This window comes from Manacus candei, unplaced genomic scaffold (genome assembly GCF_025592945.1).
Source record: "Manacus candei isolate 608988 ecotype Guabito, Panama unplaced genomic scaffold, ASM2559294v1 h1tg000073l, whole genome shotgun sequence".
Classification (NCBI taxonomy): domain Eukaryota; kingdom Metazoa; phylum Chordata; class Aves; order Passeriformes; family Pipridae; genus Manacus; species Manacus candei.
Window position 1 is genome coordinate 1006899 of NW_026138121.1, and position 18694 is coordinate 1025592.

An 18694-nucleotide genomic window follows, 5' to 3' on the forward strand; every position below is an offset into this window, starting at 1 on the left:
TGTTTCCCCCCTTCTATTCGCGACCGCCTCGGTTTGTTTCTGTTGGGTTTGGATTTGAAAAGGGTGTTTAAAATTAGGAAAAAAGAGCACAAACATGTTTTCTGTTGTTTCTAATGGGGACTTAAACTCCAAGATTAGATCATAGTGAGGATGTGCAGCCTTGGGCTCCGTGGGAAGCCCGGAACACTCCAGGCAGCTGCTGTGCACAGGGAGAGATGTGTTCATCCTGGTGGTCCCAGAGCCCTCCTCAGGTCAGCAGGGCTTGGGGACGAGGTCTGGGCTGTGCCTGCCCTGGCGAGGGAGCTGGGCTGTGTGGTTTAGGTGTGGTTTAGGTGTGGACCAGGAGATGCTCCTTCCCGTAGCACTGGTGACGTGCTGCCCCCGGCTCCCTGGGGACATCGTGGCTCCTGTGGTGACCTCCTGGCGTGGGTGACGGCACAGCTGGGAGGTGATGGTCGGAGCAGGGATGCTTTGAGGCTGAGCAAACCGCGGGCTGACGGAGGATGTCCCCATGCCGTGCCAAGCCAGCTGTCCCTGGGGTCAGGAGGGCACTGTCCCTCTGGCAGCCCCGCCGTGCTGAGAGCCAGGAGCAGCTGTCGGGCCGTGGCTTTCCCTGCTCTGCCTCGTGCCTGGGAGTTCAGTCTGCTTCCCATAAAAAAAAAAAAAATCCAAGAAAAATTTCCCTTAAGAGCCTCGCTCCCTCTCCTGCTGCGTTCCACCCAACCAAATCCTGGTTCCCTCAGCCGGCTTTGGCAGCGCTGCTCCAGGCTCCCGCCGAGCTTCCCTGGAATACCTGCCTCGTTTTCCACCCACTGCCTGCTGATCCGTGCCCGCCCGTCCTCTGGCACGCAGGGATTACGACCGGGACCGCCTGGAAAATCACCCCCGGAGATGCCGCTGGCCGGCCGGAGCAGCGCCGGGTGTTTCTGGGAGCAGCCGGAGCTGTTAGTAAGCAGTTCTGCGGGGTGGCAGCCGGCCAAGGCGTGAGTCAAACCCTTCCTGACTCGGTGTCTGGCAGATGCCAGCTCGTGACGCGTCGGCCGGGGACCAGCCGCTGCTGGGACCTGCTTCCCGAGGGATGTGCCGGCTGTGAGGACATTCCCCGGCTGCTCCGGTGCCCGGGGGTGGAGGGGGTGTGGAGGAGGCAGCTGGGTGACACTCAGCCCTCGTACCACCCCTGGTGCCCTTTGGCTTTCGCTCGCCTTGTTGACCACTCTGTCTGTCTGGGTCTCAGCTTTTGAGGTGATTGTTGCCCAGAGCCCCCCGTTCTCCAGGGATGCCAGGCTGGCCTCCGTTCCTGCCGTGGGGAATCTGGCACACCGGTGGTCACCGAGTGCCGTGGCTGCAGGTGAAGGGGTGTCCCAGGGTCACACTGTGCCCTCACCCTCCCCACTGGCAGATCAGCTGCCTGTGGGTGCCCCCATGGGGCGTTTGGCCAGGTTGGGATGGACGTTTCCATCCCCCTCTTGTTTTGCCAGGGCAGCAGCTGTCACCTCCCAACAGACGTGTCTGGGATGAGTGGCTGCAGTGGGAGCAAAACTGGCTGTAAGTGGGAATTTCCCCTTTTACTAAAGAAAGTTCCTGCTCTCCCTGGAAACCTTCACTGGGAGAGGGATGTTTTCCGTGCTGTGGGGAAATTCTTCATGTGGCTTTGGCATCCCCTGGGGCTCGAGGAGGCAGCAGAGCCCAGATGACTCTCACAAACAGCAGCACCGGTTCGCCCCGTTCCCACCTCAGCCCCGCACGAAGCCACCACCATTTCCCCGTGTCAGCTCCGCATCCGAGCACGGAAGAAAAAGCCATTTAATGCAGACAAAGGTTGTATGAAAATATAATTCTGCTTTTGTTAGCAGCCATCAAACTCTAAAAAGCGTCACTTTTGTTTTCTTGTAACATTGTGAAAACCTCGTGTCGGATCGAGAGCTGGGGCCCTCTCGACTAATCGCCTCTCCTTTGTGTTTTTAGATTATAGGGGCAATTAGTGTTGTCAAAACCTCTGGCAATTCTCTTTGCTCTTGACAGGGTGTCAGTCCGCTGGGCGAGAAATGGAAGGTGTTATAACTCTCCGGTAATTAGGATGCCTCCGATTTGAAAATGCCAGCAAACGTGTTGGAGGGGCCGCGCGGTGGGGGCGGGGAGCCCGCCCGGGTGGGGGATGCGGATGAGCAATTAATTAGGGGCTCTCATTCCGAGCACGTTGCCAGCTGATGAATTGGCAAAGGGAAATTAGCAGGATGCTCAGCTCCCGGGAGCGGGCGCACACCCCGCCCGTCTCGCCCTCCTCGCCGGCTCCCCTCCTTCCCAGATGTTCGCCGAGGGCTTTGCACAGCTGGCTGGGAGCACCTGAGCACCCAAACAGCAGCCCTTCCCTGCTGCTGCTGCTGTGGGGGGCTCTTGGGGCTCTCTGGTGGGTGCTGGAGCCTTTCCAGGGCGCTGTGGCTCATCCCTGAGGATGCTCCCCAGCCTCCGAGCCCTCCACGGCCGGAGCAGTGGGAGCAGCCCCAGCCCTTGGGTGGGAACTCGCAGTAATTAATCAATAACTGTGACACGGGGGCAGCTGGAGGGGGGATCACAAACGGAGCTCGACCCGTGTCCCACACCTCCCTCCAGCAGAATGCCTGAGTAAATAGATAAGCCTTGGCAGCCTCCCTTGAAGGTCAGAGCGCTCCCAACACCCACCACGGGTGGGAGGGACTGCACGGGGCTACCCTGTGGTCCCATCCCACTGGGCTGGCTGGAGGGGGAGGCAGCAGCCATCTGCTTTCCAAGGAAAAGGGGGGCACCCAGGAAGGGTTATTAAATTGCAGCAAAGCCATAACTTTGCCCAAAGCTTTGGGAAAGGCTTTGGGCTGGTGGGATCAGTGGAAGACTGGGACGAGGCAGCTCTCGATGGCTGTGGTTGGGAAGGCATCATTGCTCCACCTGGGCAGGACCCAGTAGGGCTGGAATCCATCACTGACACCTTCTCTGGAGCACTGCTGGGGGTGTGGACCCATATTTTGATAACCAAAGGCAGGGGCTGGCAGGTTCTCTCAGCCCTCCCTCCTCTTGGCATGGTAATTACGTGGGTTACCGGTGTCAGCTGGAGGTAAAGCTTTGATGTGTCTGTGGAGAACCTGGTAACCTCTTCCTCCGTGCTCTGCTTTGCAGAGTTATTTGGGTGATCAGTATCTTCCCACTTCCCTTGTGTTTCCCTCTGCCCTGCATGCTCCGGCACCTCAAGGGAAGCAGCTGTGGTTTGATGCCCAGTTCCCCCATCTCAACTGCATTTAAAGAAGAGCACCCTGCCCTCAGGGTGGGGGAGCTCACGGTTTAGGAAGCTTCACCCCAGTACCAGCTGCACCACGGGGCACCTCCCTGCCATTGCCACGTCCTGGCAGTAGCCTTGGCGTGCCAGGATGGACCAGGGGCCAAGGGCTTCACCTGAAGGTGAGGCAGGGATTGGGGGGCGTGAAAGATGTTCCAGGAGAGGTGGGAGGCACCTGTAGGCTGTTGGCACTTGGGGAGGGTTTGCCAGGGTTGGAATGGGGAGTGGTGACGTGTCCTTGCTCTCCCAGGTGCCCGTGTCCGTGGCCATGATGTCCCCCCAGATGATCACGCCGCAGCAGATGCAGCAGATCCTCTCTCCACCCCAGCTCCAGGCCCTCCTGCAGCAGCAGCAGGCGATAATGCTGCAACAGGTAACGCTGCACCTGGGCTGCATCCAGCCAAGCAATTCCCACTGGGTCTGGGAGTGCTGGAGCTCGCTGTGGGCAGGCAGGTGGGTCCCTTCCTCCCTGGGTTCTCGCATTCTCCACATATTTCCTTGGGGATTCCCAGCACGTTCAGGGACAAAAACAGCTGCAGGTGCTGACAGTACTGGCAAAGCTGGATGTTGCTGCTCAAAGCCCAGAAAATTCCTGCACGAGGTCTGGTTTGGGGCTGCCCAGCTCCTGGGAGGAGCTGTGGTCGGGGTGGGTGCTCTTGGCTCCATGCACCCCAAGCAGAGCCCCTGTGGCTGCTACTGGGCCTTGGGCATGTGCCTGTGTCCAGCTCCAGACCTGAGCACGTGGGTTTGTTTCTCATGGCCTGCTCAGCTTTTCCGGAGTGTTCAGTCGGATGGGGAGGGAAGAAAAAAGAGGAGAAGAAAAATAACAAACCTCAACTCCGAAACAAAACAGGTCTGCTTGGGTAAACACCTCTCGCCAGCAGGAGGGAGAGAGGGAGAAACCCCACAAGCATCCTCCACACCCTTCCTCCTGCCTCCAGTACCTGTTTACTCCAAACAGGCTGATAAGGATTCAAGGTTGGCCCCAGGGAAAGAACAAAGGGTAAACACTACCCTGGGTGGGTCCTTCCACAAGCCTCTTTGGAGCCGGATAAAGAAACACGTTTGACTGCAAATTAAACAACCCAGGCCGGAATAGCTCGCATTCTCCACCGGCAGAAAACCAAACATCACACCTCTCACCCCTGACCCAATGTTCCTGCGCCTGCTCGGCCCCGCTGCAGCCCTGGCTCCGGCTGGCTCTGGGGTAAACACCCAGCCCCTCCAAACCTGTTCTCCGGCAGAAACGGCGAAGTTGCTGCTGTCAGCGCTGTCAGCCCCGAGCTGATAAAGGATTCCCGGCATCCACAGGGGCATTCCTGAGCCCCTGCACGGGGAACGGGCGGGTGGGAGGGGGCTGCGGGGTCTCGCTGACCTCCCCGTGCTCTGCCCCCCCTGCACACACCAAATCCGTCACCCACAGTTTATTTAGGGCCAGACCAGGGGCTGTGGCTATTTCTGACCCCTTCCCAGCTGGGAGTCCCCCTGGCTCTCACTGCAATTGCCAGGGGGGTCTTGGGGTCCCACTGTGCCGAAAATGGGGTTTCCCCACAGCTGAAACACCCTGCTGCCAGAGCACCCAGGGCTGCTTCTAAGGGACAATAAAACAAGCAGCGGGTTTGGCACTGCTGGTGTTGGGAGATTTCACTTGCTGTGGGGATCCAGAGCCTTTGGGAACATGTGCCCAGGGTTCTTCTGGTGCCCTGACTCCTCTGGTGGGTCCTTTCCCTCCACCCTGTAGCCAGGAGCCTGCCCTAATGACACAGTGCCAGGAGCTGACGTGGCTGTGGCAAAGCCTGGTACTGGGCTTGGGGTGTTTCTGCTGCTAATCCGGTTGCTCTCTCCCCTCCCAGCTGCAGGAATACTACAAGAAGCAACAGGAGCAGCTTCACCTGCAGCTATTGACACAGCAGCAAGCTGGAAAGCAGCAACCCAAAGAGGTGAGCTCACGTGGAGGGCGCTGGGCCATCAGATCTGGCGGCAAATTAAAGGAGGACCGGAGCACAACAAGGTGTGCAGGAACCCCAGCACCCCGGGCAGCTGGGAGCCAGCAGGGATGGGGCACGGGGGCATCCTGCTCTGGGGGGTGTTGGATGGCCAGTCCAGGTGCTGGGAGTTGTTGTTCTTCCTCCTCCTGCCTGTGATCTGGCACATGCACTGAGCTGCATCGTTCTCAGCAGCGTGTCCAGGGGCTGTGGGGTGTGTGGGGAGCAGTGAGGTCAGGGCTGTGGGGCTGCTGGACCCTCCCCAGGGGCAGGGGCAGGTCACTGCCCCCAGCACAGAGCAAGGCTCCCCAGTTCCCCCTGGGGTGGGGGCAGAGGAGGCTCAGCTCAGCCCTTGCCTGGCACAGCTCGAGTTGGGCAGCCCAGTCTTGGCTGAGCTGGCACAGCAGCACCCTGGCAAGTAGGCAGGGCTGGTCAGATGGGAACTCAAAGCAGGGCTTTTCCTGCCAGGAAGGGCGGTTTTCCAAAACCCCAGCACTGTGTGGAGTAGCAGTGATGCCAGCAAAGGGCTTTTCCAACGGGAGACACTCAGCCAGGGGATGCTCTCAGCCCCTGCTGGCACCGTGTTGGCAGCAGTGGGCCCTGTCTGGGGAGGTGGGTGCCTGGTGGAGAAGCATTTCATGCCGGTGTGATTCCATCAGTGTTGTATAACTCCCTTTACACAACAGTTTTTGCTGTCCTTTCCCACAGTGATGCCCTGCCTGGTGTTGTGGCTGTATTTTGGGGATGTGCCAGTCACACAGGGGACCAGGGTGGCTGGAGTGGCTCAGGGTCGGGTTGGCACCTACTCCAGTCTCTGCAGACTGACCTGGGCTTTCACTGCGGGGTGGTGGTGTATTTATGGGGTCAGGTTTATCAGAGCCATCTGCAGGAGCTGGAGTGGCTGCTGGTGCTCCAGGAACGGGGGAGGCATAAATCTGAGCTTCCTCAAGGACTTTCCTCTTGGCCGTGGCGATGTTCTGTTGCAGCTCTGAGCAGGGATATAATTAAGCTCTAACAAAGCACTTGCTTAGCGGGCTCCGGCTTAAAAAGCGCGTGTTAACTTTTAATTAAATGGTACAGAGGAAATGGGAAATTCATCCACTAAGAAAGAGAGGCTGGTGGGGGGGGAAGGGGCATCAAATGCTGCTGGAGGGGTGTGTATCTGGCTCCTGGCAGCATCATGGCTAGGAAAAGCACCGAGGGGGTCCCAGCAAGTGGATGTCAGTGTTTCCCCTCCCCAGACCCCCCAGACGGGCTTTGTGGGGTTGGGTTCACCCCAAGAACGTGGGCAGCTGCTGTTCCTAAAGCCCATGCTCTGCTTTGCCTGCCGTGGCTGCCCCGGTGGCACAGGGAATAGCTGGCGTGTCTGGGATGCCGCCGCAGAGCCGCTCCTGGCCGGCGTCGGCTCCTTCCTGGAAACCCGCGGCCGTATTTCATTACAGCCCCGCTGCGAGGTTTGGAAACCCAGCGCCTCCTGCTTCCCCTCTGCCCCATTCCCGGGGCTCCTCTCGCTGTAACTGTGAGCCAGCGGCTCGGCCAGGGAGCAGCAGCCAGGAAGGTGCCGGGAGCAGCATCTCCTGGAGGAGCAGCATCTCCTGGAGGAGCAGCTCAGATCTCCTCGGGAGCAGCACAGCTGGGGGTCTCCCAGCAGGGAATGGGAAGGGGAGAACAGGAAAGGAGGATGGAAATGTGTCGGAAGCGCCTGTCGGCAGCATCCTGTCCTGGGGGGTGTTGTCTGTCTCTGGGCTGGGGGGAGCTGTGCCACAGTGGGGGGGTGAGGAAGGGGCCAAGCAAGGCAACTGATCCGTGAATCCATGAATCCCACTGGGCTGGGGCTGAGCTGCAGCACATCCCAATCCTCCTGGAGCATTTTCCTGTGCTAGGGTGTGATGGTGAACCCCCACCCCCAGCGGCATCCTGGGTGTGGGGGGAACAAGGAGCTGTGGTGCAGGGCTGGGAAGCTCCAGGCAGCCCCTCACCCTCATATCCTGCTCTTCCCTGAACATTTGGCTTCTCCAAGCCCAGTGCTGCAAGGGGCATGCGGCTGCAGAGGCCCCAGTGTTCCCTGAGGATGAGGCCAGAGGGTCTCTGTGCCCCCAGAGCTGCTGGGGGCGGGGGTCTGTCCCTCTGCCGAGGCAGGCGGGGTTGGGGAGGGGGTGGCACGGGGGGGCTGCTGGCGCCTCACCCCAGTGTCAGCTTAATGAACTGCTCCTGTCAGTCCCGCGTGTCACGGCGAAACTCCTCCTGATGTGCTCATAAATCAAAGTGACGGCGGCTCTTACCCCGTAGCTGCACCCGCTCAGCTGCGTCTAATGCACGGCAGCGCTCGGGACCCCGGCCCTGCTCTGGGACGGGGGCTGGGAATGGGCTGGGGGGGGCCCAGCGCAGGATTTGGCCCTTACACAGAGCCAGCTCCTCTGGTGGGTGCTGGGGGTCCCCTCTGGGGGGGACTCGGGCGGCTTTTCCGAGGGGAGCAGAGCTCGCGGGGTGAGGACTGGCACGTGAGGTTTTCCGTGAGGCTGGGGCTGTAATCCAGGCTCTCCCCAACCCACCTTCTCCAGGGAGAACTTGGCTTGGAGCCTGCAGGCTGGTGGGTGGGTCTGCAGGTGGGTGCATCTCCTCAGCCATCACTCTGGGGTTTAGAGGTCTGTGGTGCCACAGTTGTTCCCCAGCGATGGCAAATTGGCTTCCCCGGGGGGAGAAGGTCCTTGGTTTGACTCGGAGCAGCACCAGGACTCGTATTGCTGGGGCTGGTCCCTGTGTTTGTGGTCTGGTGAAGCTGGAGGGATGCACATGTGGATTTGAAGCGTGTCAAGGTCCAGGTTCAACCTGGACAACACCATCCCTGCCAGACCACGTGTGGGTCAGGGCTGCCCAGGGGCTTGGGGCATCCAACTCCACCGGCCACAGCTCCGGTCAGGCTGGGCTGGGAGAGCCCAGCCAGGATGTGGGGCTCAGGGACATGTGCAGGGATCCTCATGACTTCATCCCTTCATCCACTCCCAGTTCCTCCTGCTCCACAGTCTGGAAGTGACGTGAATGAGGCTGTGCTGGAGCAGAGCTCGGGCTTGCCCCGGGGCCCCCGGGGAGGGCGGTGGCAGAGCCGGGAAGAGGAGGAGAATCCCATCCTGTCCCATCCCATCCCAGCTGCTGTTTCTAACCAAGGCAGGGGCACTCGTGTCCATCCCACGTGGTGGCAGAGCTTTCTCTTGCCGGGAGGGGACACCGTGGGGGACAGAGCTGCCTCTGTTGAAGCCCTCTGGCTGCAGCCTGGTCCTGCCTGTTTTCCTGTATTCTGCTGATCCCATGGCCTGAAGCCCTCCTGGCTCAGGAGCGAGGGTGAGCACAGGGATTTCTCTTCACTGAGCAGAAATTGCTTTGATTTGTGCCTTAATCTTTAAGCCTCAGAGGTGCAGGGCTGAGGCAGAGCCAGGGAGGATCTAGACCTGACGCTGGGGGGGACAATTCCACCGTGGCCCAGAGGTGGACAGGTCAGGGAGGGTCTGCATATCCCTCTGAGGCTGAAAAAACTGGAATTAAACTGTCTCTGTGCCCTAGATAGGATTCATGGTTGTGCCTGACTTTGCAGAGCGTAGGGGTTTGTAGGGCAGTGTCTGGATCTCGTCCTCTCCCTCCGATTCACAAAGCCACGGCTGAGCATCCACAGGGATCTGCCTGCATCCCATGGGCCCAGGGTGCTGCTGTGGGTACAGCAGCACGTGCTCATTCCAAACTCAGTCATGGACTGGGATTGCCATGGAGAGTCTGTCTGCTGTTCCCTGCTGATGTAGCCTCGGGGATCATCAGGAGATGTGCCAGGTCCCTGGCATTCCCCATGCAGCGGGGCCTGAATCCCTATAACACTCAGGAAAAACAAGGACATTTCCCATAGCACAGCTCTTGTGCTCATCAGTAAGGACAGGGACATGAAAATACATCTTTTGGGGGCTGCAAAGTGCCCCCACTCCCGAGTGCAGCGAGCTGGGGGATGTGCTCCAGCACGGGCTTGGCCGGTGCTCTCCCGCTCCTCGCTCCCTGCCGGCACCGTCTGCCCCAACAGGGGGGTTCGGGGGGTTCACGGGGTCACGGAGCCGCCTGCCCCGCTAATGAGGCCGGGCAGCCCCGGGGCAGCTCCCCTCTCCTGCCCGGCTCGGATTAGCAGCTGCCTGTCCCCAGCCCTAATTGAATTCTCTCCCCTTCACTTAATTCTCATGGATTTCTCGGCGCCTCCCCAGGGACCCGTCCTGCCTAACTAGTTTAGGGCCAGCGATGCTGGTCAGAGCACGGCTGGCTCCTGGGGGCGGGGGGAGAGTCCCCTACCCGGGGGGTGCCTGTGGCTGGGGTGGGGGCACCGGTACTGGCACTGGGCACCCCCTCCCCTGCAGACAGTTGGTTTCAGCCCCTCACCACGGAGGGGCTCGTAGTGGTCGTTTTTGGCAAATAGGGATAATTTTCTGGCTTAAAGGAGGGTCCTGTGCATCCAGGGTGCTGGGAGCCCCCTTTTTTTGCAACGACGTTGCAGCTGAGCCTCCCCCATGGGACCCCACAGTTGGGGTTCACACCCACCTCCCAGCACAGCTGGTTCTTTGCTCCGAGCAACTCCCAGCTCCGCTCACTCCCTCTCTTTCCAGTGCTTTATTTTTCCCTTCCCCTTTTCCTTTCCTTCCCCTCCTCTTCCGATAGATCAAAGCCTCCGTCCGGCTCAGCCGTGAGCTGAGCAGGCCCGGCAGCAGGATGGGGACAGGGGCAGCCCCAGTGCCCCCACCACGGGCACCCCTGGCTGCAGGCACCCCTCCCCGCGGCCCCCAGCCCCTGCCTCCCCTGCGGGGCTGGGAATAAGGCACCTGGATTTGTCCCTTTTGTCTCGGCAGCCGTTGGGGAACAAGCAGCTGGCCTTCCAGCAGCAGCTCCTGCAGATGCAGCAGCTCCAGCAGCAGCACCTGTTAAACCTGCAGCGCCAGGGCCTGGTGAGCCTCCCTCCAGGGCAGGGCACGGTGCCCCTGCAGACCCTGCCCCAAGGTAAGGACCCCCACCTGGGGTGCCCCGCACGGGGGGGGCCCATGGCTGCAGATTGCCCTGCTCTGGGTGAGGGGGGCTGGGGAGGGGCTGTGCTGTTGCTTTTTCCAATGCCCCCGAAGTTGGGGTCCGATGGCATCAGTGGGCAGAGCTGGTGCAGGGTTGGGCTCTGGGTTCCTTTGGCAGAGGGGTGCAGGACTGGGGCACCTCTTCCTCTGGATAGGGGTGCCAGGGTGTGGGGAGAAGGGATCGCCTCCCTTCTGGAAACAGCTCTGTGTGGCTCCCTGGGTGCTGAGAGCACCTTGTTTTGGGCTCCCTGATGGGGCTGTGCAGCCTCCCTTTACCACTGCTGGTGTTGTGGGCTGGGCCTGGCTTTAGGTGATGGTTTCCCCGTGCTGGGCGAGGTCTGGGGAGCTGAGCTGTGCCAGGGGGCAGGGAAGGACCCTGTGGGTGCTGTGGGTTCTGCCCCATGCCCCTGCTGACCCCGGGCTCTCTCCTGCCGTAGCCGTGTGCCCCTCGGACCTCCAGCAGCTCTGGAAGGAGGTCACGGCTGCCCAGCCCGTCGAGGACAGCATTAAGCAAGAAGGTCTTGACCTCACCACCAACACCTCCAACTCTACCTCGTTTTCGGCCGCCAAGGTCTCGCCTCCCATTTCCCATCACCCTCTGCCCAATGGACAGAGCACCATGCACACGCCCAGAAGGGACAGGTAGAGCCGGGTCGGGCCCTGGCACTTTGTGTTTTTATTCCTGGAGAGGTGGAAGGGGCTGGGGTCTGTCGGCTGTGGGGTTGGCAGGTGGGTGAGGGGAGATTCTGCCTGCCCCATAATGGAGTCCTGTCACTGTTTTGCTGCACCCGTGTGCCCATGGAGGACAGTGAGCTGTCACTGGGGGGTCTCCTGTGGGTGCCCGAGGGCTGTCCCCTGCGTGGGAATGCTGGAGCATCCCAGCTGCCCTGTCTCATGGCCCCTTTCCCTCTTCTGCAGCTCTTCCCACGAAGAGACCCCCGGCTCCCACCCGCTCTATGGCCACGGAGAGTGCAAGTGGCCTGGCTGCGAAACCCTCTGTGAGGACTTGGGACAGTTTGTCAAGTAAGTGTTGTCCCCTTTTGGGGGGAGGTTTTTTTTTTTTGGACAAGGGGACAACCCACACTCTGAGGCTGGGACAGAATGGAGCTGGTGGAGGGGAAGACTCTGGAAGTAGGTCCAGACACCCCAAAGTGTCTGCCCAGAGCTGGGGGACCCCATGCAGAAGGAGAAAACGCACCAGGGGTTGCTGCTGGAGTTCCCCCATCCCTGGAAGTGTCCAAGGCCAGGTTGGACGGGACTTGGGGGCAGCCTGGGCTAGTGGAAGGTGTCCCTGCCCGTGGCAGGGGGGTGGAACTGGGTGGGCTTTAAGGTCCCTTCCAACCCAAACCATTGGATGAGTCGATGACTCTGGAGAAGGAGAGACCCCGTGCAGGAGGCAGGAGGGGGCAGGCGCCGGCAGCAGGCGCGGGGGGCTCCCAGCTCCCTCCTGGGGGGCGCGGGGGGAGCAGATGGCGGCGCGGGAGCCCCGCTGACACCGCTTGTGGGCTCCGGCGCTGACTGATTAACTCTGCTGTCGCAGAGCCCTCTGCCAGCGTCAGGGTCAAACAAATTGTTTTCACGCTTCGTCAGAGGTTTACTTAATTAGTTCATTTGCAATTAGATCTCTTTGTAGCCAGGATTTTTAGCAAAGACATCAGAAGGAACTGACGGGCTCGCTCGCTGCTTCCCCCGCCTCCCCGGCTGTCTGCCCGGCCGAGGCGCCGGGCTCTCCATCAGCCAGGTTTTGGGGTTTTACAGACTGACCCTGCCCTCTGCCACACCTCTGGCTCCAGTGGGAGCATCCCTTGGATGCCTCCTCATTCCCAGGGAAGGAGCTGGGCAGAGGCCTTACAGGGGAGGATGAGGAGGTGTGAAGGCAGCCTGGGGAGGTTGGGGTGGTGAGTGAGTGAGTGATTCAGGCTCCTGTGTCCTCCTTCCTCTGCCTCTGACTCATGGGGTGAACCCAGATGAGGCATCTCCTCCCACCTTGCAGGGCATGTTTGAATGGCACAGGGCAGATGAGTGAGCTCTGGTTTGGAAGCTGGAGCTGGAGTTGGCAGGGGATGGCCAGGGCTGGGTGACAGTGTCAGGAGAGCTGTGCTGTGCCAGCCAGGGCTGTGGGATCCCTGCATCCCACCTGCCTGTCCCCCTTCCCAAGGGACAGCCTCCCAAAAACACTGGTGAAGGGTTTCTGTCCCCTCTCTGCTAATGTGGGGACATGTCAGGCTGTGGGACAGGCAGATAGAAAACTTCCAGCTCCCAAAGGCCGAGCCCAGCTGGAGAGTGGGCCTGACCTTGAGTCTGAGCACTGGCTTTGAGCCTGCTCTGAGCATCACCTCCGTGGAGCAGCTCAGAGAGCCCCAAGGTTGGGGTGGAAAGGGGCAGCATGGCCTTTGAGCAGTGATTTATGAGGGAGAGGGTCAGTGGGAGATGTCTCCATTCCTGCTTGGCACAGCCTGGGCTCTGGCAGCCTTTTCCCTGGAGAAGCAGCCATGCCCTTGCTCTGCTGTGCAGGGAGAGGAGCGGGGCTGAGGCACAGGGGGGTTTGCTCACCTACAGGCTTGGCAGCTGGTCCCAGTTACCTGCCTTGTTTGTGCAAGTTGGGGCTGGAAGTCTCTCGCAAACAGCCGGGTGAGACTCCTGCCCTGCTCCTGGGGCACCTTCTCCTGGGGGCATCCCCAGGCTGCTGCTCTGCTGGGTTTGGGGGTGAGGAACCCCACAGGGGGCTGCTGGGATGTCCCTGCCTCTGCAGCAAGTGACATCCCCAGGAGTCCTATCCCCCCTCTGAGGAGGAGGGAGAGCAGTTGAGGACCAAAGGTCCTTCTGCTTCATAAACACAAAGCACCTCATAAACACGAGGCATGAAAGTGGTAGGATGAGGAACACCCTGGAAATGCCACCTTCTGCCTTCGGGGGTTTCCTTGGAGGGTGTAAGTCAACCTCCATAATCACACCTTTGTCCTGGAAACCTGCTTCTCAGGTCTTCCTGGCACCTCCTGCCAGCAGCCTTCTCCAGGAAAATCCGTGGGCTTTCCATCAGGCAGTGGCTGCTCCTAAACACCGTGTGGCTGCCACAGGCAGGGCTGGGTGGGTATGGCCCCCTTCCAGCCCAGGTCTGGGGAGATGCTGGTTTGCTCAGTCCCTTGCGTGCCTCGGTTTCCTTTCTGCTCATCCCACTTGGGGCACCGGTGCCAGAGCATCCCTGAGCAATTTGCAGGTCAGGGCTGATCCCAGGTGTGGCCACAGCTGAGGGGGAGCATTTTGGGCATGTCCAGGCATAACCCTCTGTGTTCTCCTCCCCAGACACCTCAACACAGAACATGCACTTGATGACCGAAGCACGGCCCAGTGTCGAGTCCAGATGCAAGTGGTACAGCAGCTGGAGATACAGGTGGGTGCTGCCCCTGCCTCCATGGACACGGGTGTAAAAAGCCATCTCCTTCCCCCTCTGCACTCCATGCCTTGGCTGCTCTCCTCAGGGGGGAGCAGGGAGGTTGGGGACCGTAACCACCCACCTGGGGACTCGTTTCAAACATCCTTCCCAAACAGCAGTGCTGGCCCTGGGCTGCATCTGGGTGGAAATCAATCCCTGGGCAAAATCTCAATCTGGTTCCCCCCATACCAGCATCCCTGTGATGGGGCTGGAGGAAAGGACAAGCCATCCCTCCTGCCCAGAGTGTCCCTGTGGGTACAGGGAGATGCCACAGATGTGAAAGGCACGTGCTGCCAGGAGGGTTCATGCCCACAGGTGGGACATGAGCTGTGCCACCTCCGTGGGAGCTGCAGGGCCACTGGGGTCCTTGGAAATCAGGCCACTTATTTTGGTGGCTGAGCGTGGTCTGTGGAGCCCAACTTCAGGGTGCTATTTTTGGAAAGGCAAGTTCTTTAAATAGAGCCTCTCTCAGCATCTCTGGCTCCCCAACGTGCTGTGCATAATTCGGTTAATGGAGAAGGGAGGGGGGGAAGAGGGGAGGAAATGGGGAGTTTTCATCTCAGGACTTGAAAGAGGGACAGGGCAGGGGTCTGTCAGGGGGTCAGTCACCAAGACCCCCGTGATGTGGCAGTGCCTGGGTGCCTGGCTGGGGCTGGCAGGAGCTCAGGGCAGTGTGTGCGTGACATCTCAGGGTACACTGGCCCAGGGGACAGTGGGATGTGATGTGGGGCACCCTTGGGAGCCTCCACCCTGAGTCACAGCAGCTCGGGGGGAGCTGTGGGATCGAGGAGAGGCTGCAGCCTCCTGGGTGATCCCTGCAATCCATCCCTGCTCCCCAGCCCTCGCCAAAGCGAGAGGTTGAAAGCAATTACTGGGGCTTAAAGAGGGGAGGGAAAAGAAAGGAAAAAAAAAAGCTGAAGGGCGAGCAGAGCTGTGTGTGCAGAGAGGAACCTGCCACGGAGCCACCAATTATGAAGTTTAGAGCGCGGAGCTCCCGCTGTGCCGGCGTGGAGCGTCTGCATCACGAGGGGAGACCTGTCAGCTCTAATGAGCACCACGACAGCACGAAGGCATCTGAGCTGCTCCAAACTTGCAGCAAACTCCGCTCTGGCTCCTGCCTTTAACTCCTTCCTCGCCCGGCCCAGGGCTGGGGCTGGGCTGGGCTGGCGGGAGCCGGCGGCGCGCGGGGAGGTGGCCGAGCCCCGAGCTTTGAGGGTCCTGCTGGAAAGGGAAGGTGACGGGGAGAGAGCGGGTGTCAGGTCCCATCGCCTCCGCCGGGCTCAAAATCTCTCCTGGTGCCACAGTGAATATTTCACCCTCCTCCGCACTCCGGGGAGCAAACAGGAGGGAGGTGCAATTACAGCGATGTTGGGCGTCCGGGGGGATGGATGGAGGGCTGGGGGGGGGGACAGGGAGCTGCTGGGGAGCAGGAGGAGGGCCAAGGGGACAGGCATGGCAGGCACTGGGGCACGGGCATGAGAGCACCCGGGAGGGAGCGTGAGGGCTGTGGTGGGGGGCCTTGCTGGTGAGTGGCAGCATGGAGGGGTGGGAAGGGGCTCCCTTTCACCGTAGATTTTTCATCTAACTGCACACATGAAGCTGGAATGGCCCCCGTGCCCCCCACACTGGGTGCTGCAGCCCCTATGGAGCCACAGCCCCACTGGGACTCTCAGGAACCAGCATCAGGCAGGAGGTGGCACCTGGGAAGGCACAGAGGGTCTGGGCTGCCTACCCAGACCAGGGCTGGGGGCTCATTGGCAGCTCCTCCAGGCCACAGGCACCTCCATAGTGAGTTGGGCACTGCCTGACCATCTCCCTCCTGCTCCTTGCCTCCCACAGCTGGCCAAGGAGAGCGAGCGTCTCCAAGCAATGATGGCCCATCTTCACATGAGACCTTCAGAGCCAAAGTCTTTCAGCCAGCCTGTAAGCGTGAGTCCCCTTCCTGCCCTCTACGTCCCCACAGCCACCCCCTCTCCTCCTCTTCCCCCTCACTGCTGTTCCCCCCCTGCCCTGTGCATGGTCACCACTGGGTGGGCTCTGTGGGATGGACAGAATGGATGTATCCAGGCCTGTAGGTGCATCCCATCCCATGGTTGTGTCCTCTCCTGCAGTTGCATCCCCATCCCTTGGTTGCATCCCATCCCTGCCAAGCCCAGCAAGTGTCCCCCCTGCCAGCCCCTCCCTGCCTGCTCTGGGGCACGAGCCAGCTCAGCCCTCCCAAGCTCCCTCTGTGCCGGGGGCTCTCCCAGCCCCTGCCTTCCCAACCACCCGTCCTGCCTCCCCCCTGTCTGTGCAGCTGAACCTGGTCTCCAGTGCCACCCTCTCCAAGAGCACTTCCGACACGTTTCCCGACGGTTTACCTCATCCCCCCACCTCAGCCACGGCGCCCATCACCCCCCTGCGGCAGGGCCCCTCCGTCATCAGCTCTTCCACTTTACACAACGTGGGGCCCATCCGCAGGAGGAACTCGGAGAAGTTCTGCACCCCAATATCTTCAGGTGAGCTCCGGGCTGGGGCTCAGCACCCTCCACGCTGCAGTCCCTGGCTGCCAAAGCGGGTCCCTTCACCCCTCGCCCTCCCCTTTCCTGTCGCCCCCCAGAGCTTGCACAGAATCACGAGTTCTACAAGAACGCCGACGTCCGGCCGCCCTTCACGTACGCCTCGCTCATCCGGCAGGTCAGTGGCTCCCCGTGCCCTGGGGTCCAGCTCTGCCCCCCGAGAGACCTGCCTGTGGGGCACCTCGGGCACAGCTGTGCTCTCCCCCACCCTCTCTGTCCTGGGGGAGCCCCCACATCCACTGAACCCCCGTTCTGCCCCTCGTGCCTCACCAGGGGATGGGCATCGAACCCCAGCGGGGCGCTGTGAGTGACGCTCTTGTCCCCTCTCTGGTTCCCCAGGCCATCCTGGAGACCCCCGACAGGCAGCTAACGTTGAATGAAATCTATAACTGGTTCACGCGGATGTTTGCCTACTTCCGGAGGAACACGGCCACCTGGAAGGTGAGAGCAGCCCTGCTTGGCACCGTGGGCTCACCCCATCCCACCTGGGCTCACCCCATCCCACCCGGGCTCACCCCATCCCACCCGGGCTCACCCCATCCCACCCAGGCTCACCCCAGCCCACCCAGGCTCACCCCAGCCCACCCAGGCTCACCCCATGCCACCCAGGCTCACCCCGTCCCACCTGGACTCACCCCATCCCACCCAGGCTCACCCCATGCCACCCGGGCTCACCCCAGCCCACCCAGGCTCACCCCATCCCACTGGGGACTCCCTGCTGCAGGAGATGCTCCAGCTTGTGTGGGCACCTCTGGTAAAGGACCAGTTCATTGCACAGCTCTGAGATGGTGCAGGAGATGATTTTATGGATAAATCCCCCATTTTCCCTACCCAAAATGCGTCGCTGGTCTGTGAGGGCACATCATCCCTGTGCTGGGCTTTTCTGTGGAGCTGAGGCTGGAGGAGAAGGGCAGAGACAAAAGAGAGACACTTGAAGTAACAAAGAAGGTTAATGATAACCTGGGGGCAGGTGACTCTGAGAGATGAGGTGGCTGGGCCTCAGTGCTGGCTGGGGGTGCAGGTGCTGGGCCAGGGGGATGGATGAAGAGTGGGGATGGCAGGGGGACCATCAGCAAGGGGAACTCCTCTGCCAGACCCCAAGCAGGTGCCTGTGCCCATCAGGTCCCCCCACCCGGTGCACGGTGCTGTACAGGCAGGTACTGAAAGTTTTTGTACCTGAGGAGCCATTTGTCACCAGCCTGGGCTGATGGAGGTGAATTTGGGGGCAGCACATGGGTGCTGGGGCTGCTTCCCCCTTGGTTATTTAGAAATTGAGATTTGAGAAAACACATCTCAGAGGAGCAGGGAGCTGTGGAAGGAGCAGTTCTGTGATTCAGTTATTGCCTCGACCAGGGAAGATTTACTTATTTATTGTTTCCTGCTGCATGTATTTACCGAGGCACAGCTCAGCTCCCTCCTGCCCAGGGCAGCAAGGAGTGAAGTGGCAGAGGGACACGTGTTAGTTTAAAATAAAAATAATTAGAATCAGCGAGGTGCAAGCGAGATGGAGCATTTTGAGAAGGTTGAGTAGGAGGAATCGGTTCTCCCTGAGCCCAGGGCCCCCGTGTGTCGCTGTGGCAGATCCGAGCTGGGATCTGCAGAAAACTTTTGGGTGAATAGCAGGGATTTTGGCTCCCCAGCACTCTTGGTGGGCTCTGCCTTCAGCACGAGCATCCCGGCACGCCGGGCAGGAGGAGGGCACTGGGATGGGGCTGGGCAGGAGCAGCCGGGTGCTGGGGCAGTTTTGGGGCTGGCCACGGGCTGTGTCAGTCTGGAGTGCCCCTCGCTGCACACAGCCAGCACTGCAAGTGCACCACGAGCATCACTGGCCACTGCCACTGCTGCCACCACTGCCACCACCCCGGCCTGGGACACCCCACACTGGGCACACGGTGGGCAGCAATGGGGAGCACTGGGGCAGAGCCCACTGTGGCCATCACTGCTCCCAGCACTGTCCAGGGCAACACTTCACCTGCTCCGTGCCTCAGTTTCCCCCTCTCTGGAATCAGAGAATGGCAAGTGAAATGTCTTTTTCCCACCTTTTTATTAGCTGGAAGGAGTAAGTATTTTGGGAGGGTTTTTGTGGCTTCCCTGCACCCCTTGTTACCAAGGGCAGGGTTGGAGAAGGGCATCTCCCAGCCCTTCTGCTTCCCATTGGTTTTTTCTTCACTTTTTCCTGTTCTATCGCCAAAGGGGATGGCAGGAGGTTAAAAAGAGCTGGAGGGGGGATACTTCTCTTCATAACTTCCAGTGTCCAAGGTCAGGCTTCTTCTGGAGGAGTGGGATACACAGGAAAAAATTGTGTATTTCCTCTCTTTGAAAACCAC

General features: G+C 60.4%; 1 protein-coding gene across 3 annotated transcripts in view; it reads left to right on the plus strand.

The window, feature by feature from the left end:
• FOXP4 (forkhead box P4) overlaps positions 1-18694 on the plus strand; it is a 59079-nt gene that overhangs the window by 32222 nt on the left and 8163 nt on the right. For 2 of the 3 annotated variants that reach the window (XM_051808701.1, XM_051808702.1), the window contains exons 4-13: positions 3558-3680; positions 5161-5247; positions 10164-10311; positions 10814-11018; positions 11295-11399; positions 13680-13767; positions 15649-15738; positions 16106-16307; positions 16409-16485; positions 16707-16808. In XM_051808701.1, coding sequence (XP_051664661.1) covers positions 3558-3680; positions 5161-5247; positions 10164-10311; positions 10814-11018; positions 11295-11399; positions 13680-13767; positions 15649-15738; positions 16106-16307; positions 16409-16485; positions 16707-16808 — 1227 coding nt within the window. The remainder of the gene's footprint in view (positions 1-3557; positions 3681-5160; positions 5248-10163; positions 10312-10813; positions 11019-11294; positions 11400-13679; positions 13768-15648; positions 15739-16105; positions 16308-16408; positions 16486-16706; positions 16809-18694) is intronic. The other variant, XM_051808703.1, reaches the window with a different exon arrangement.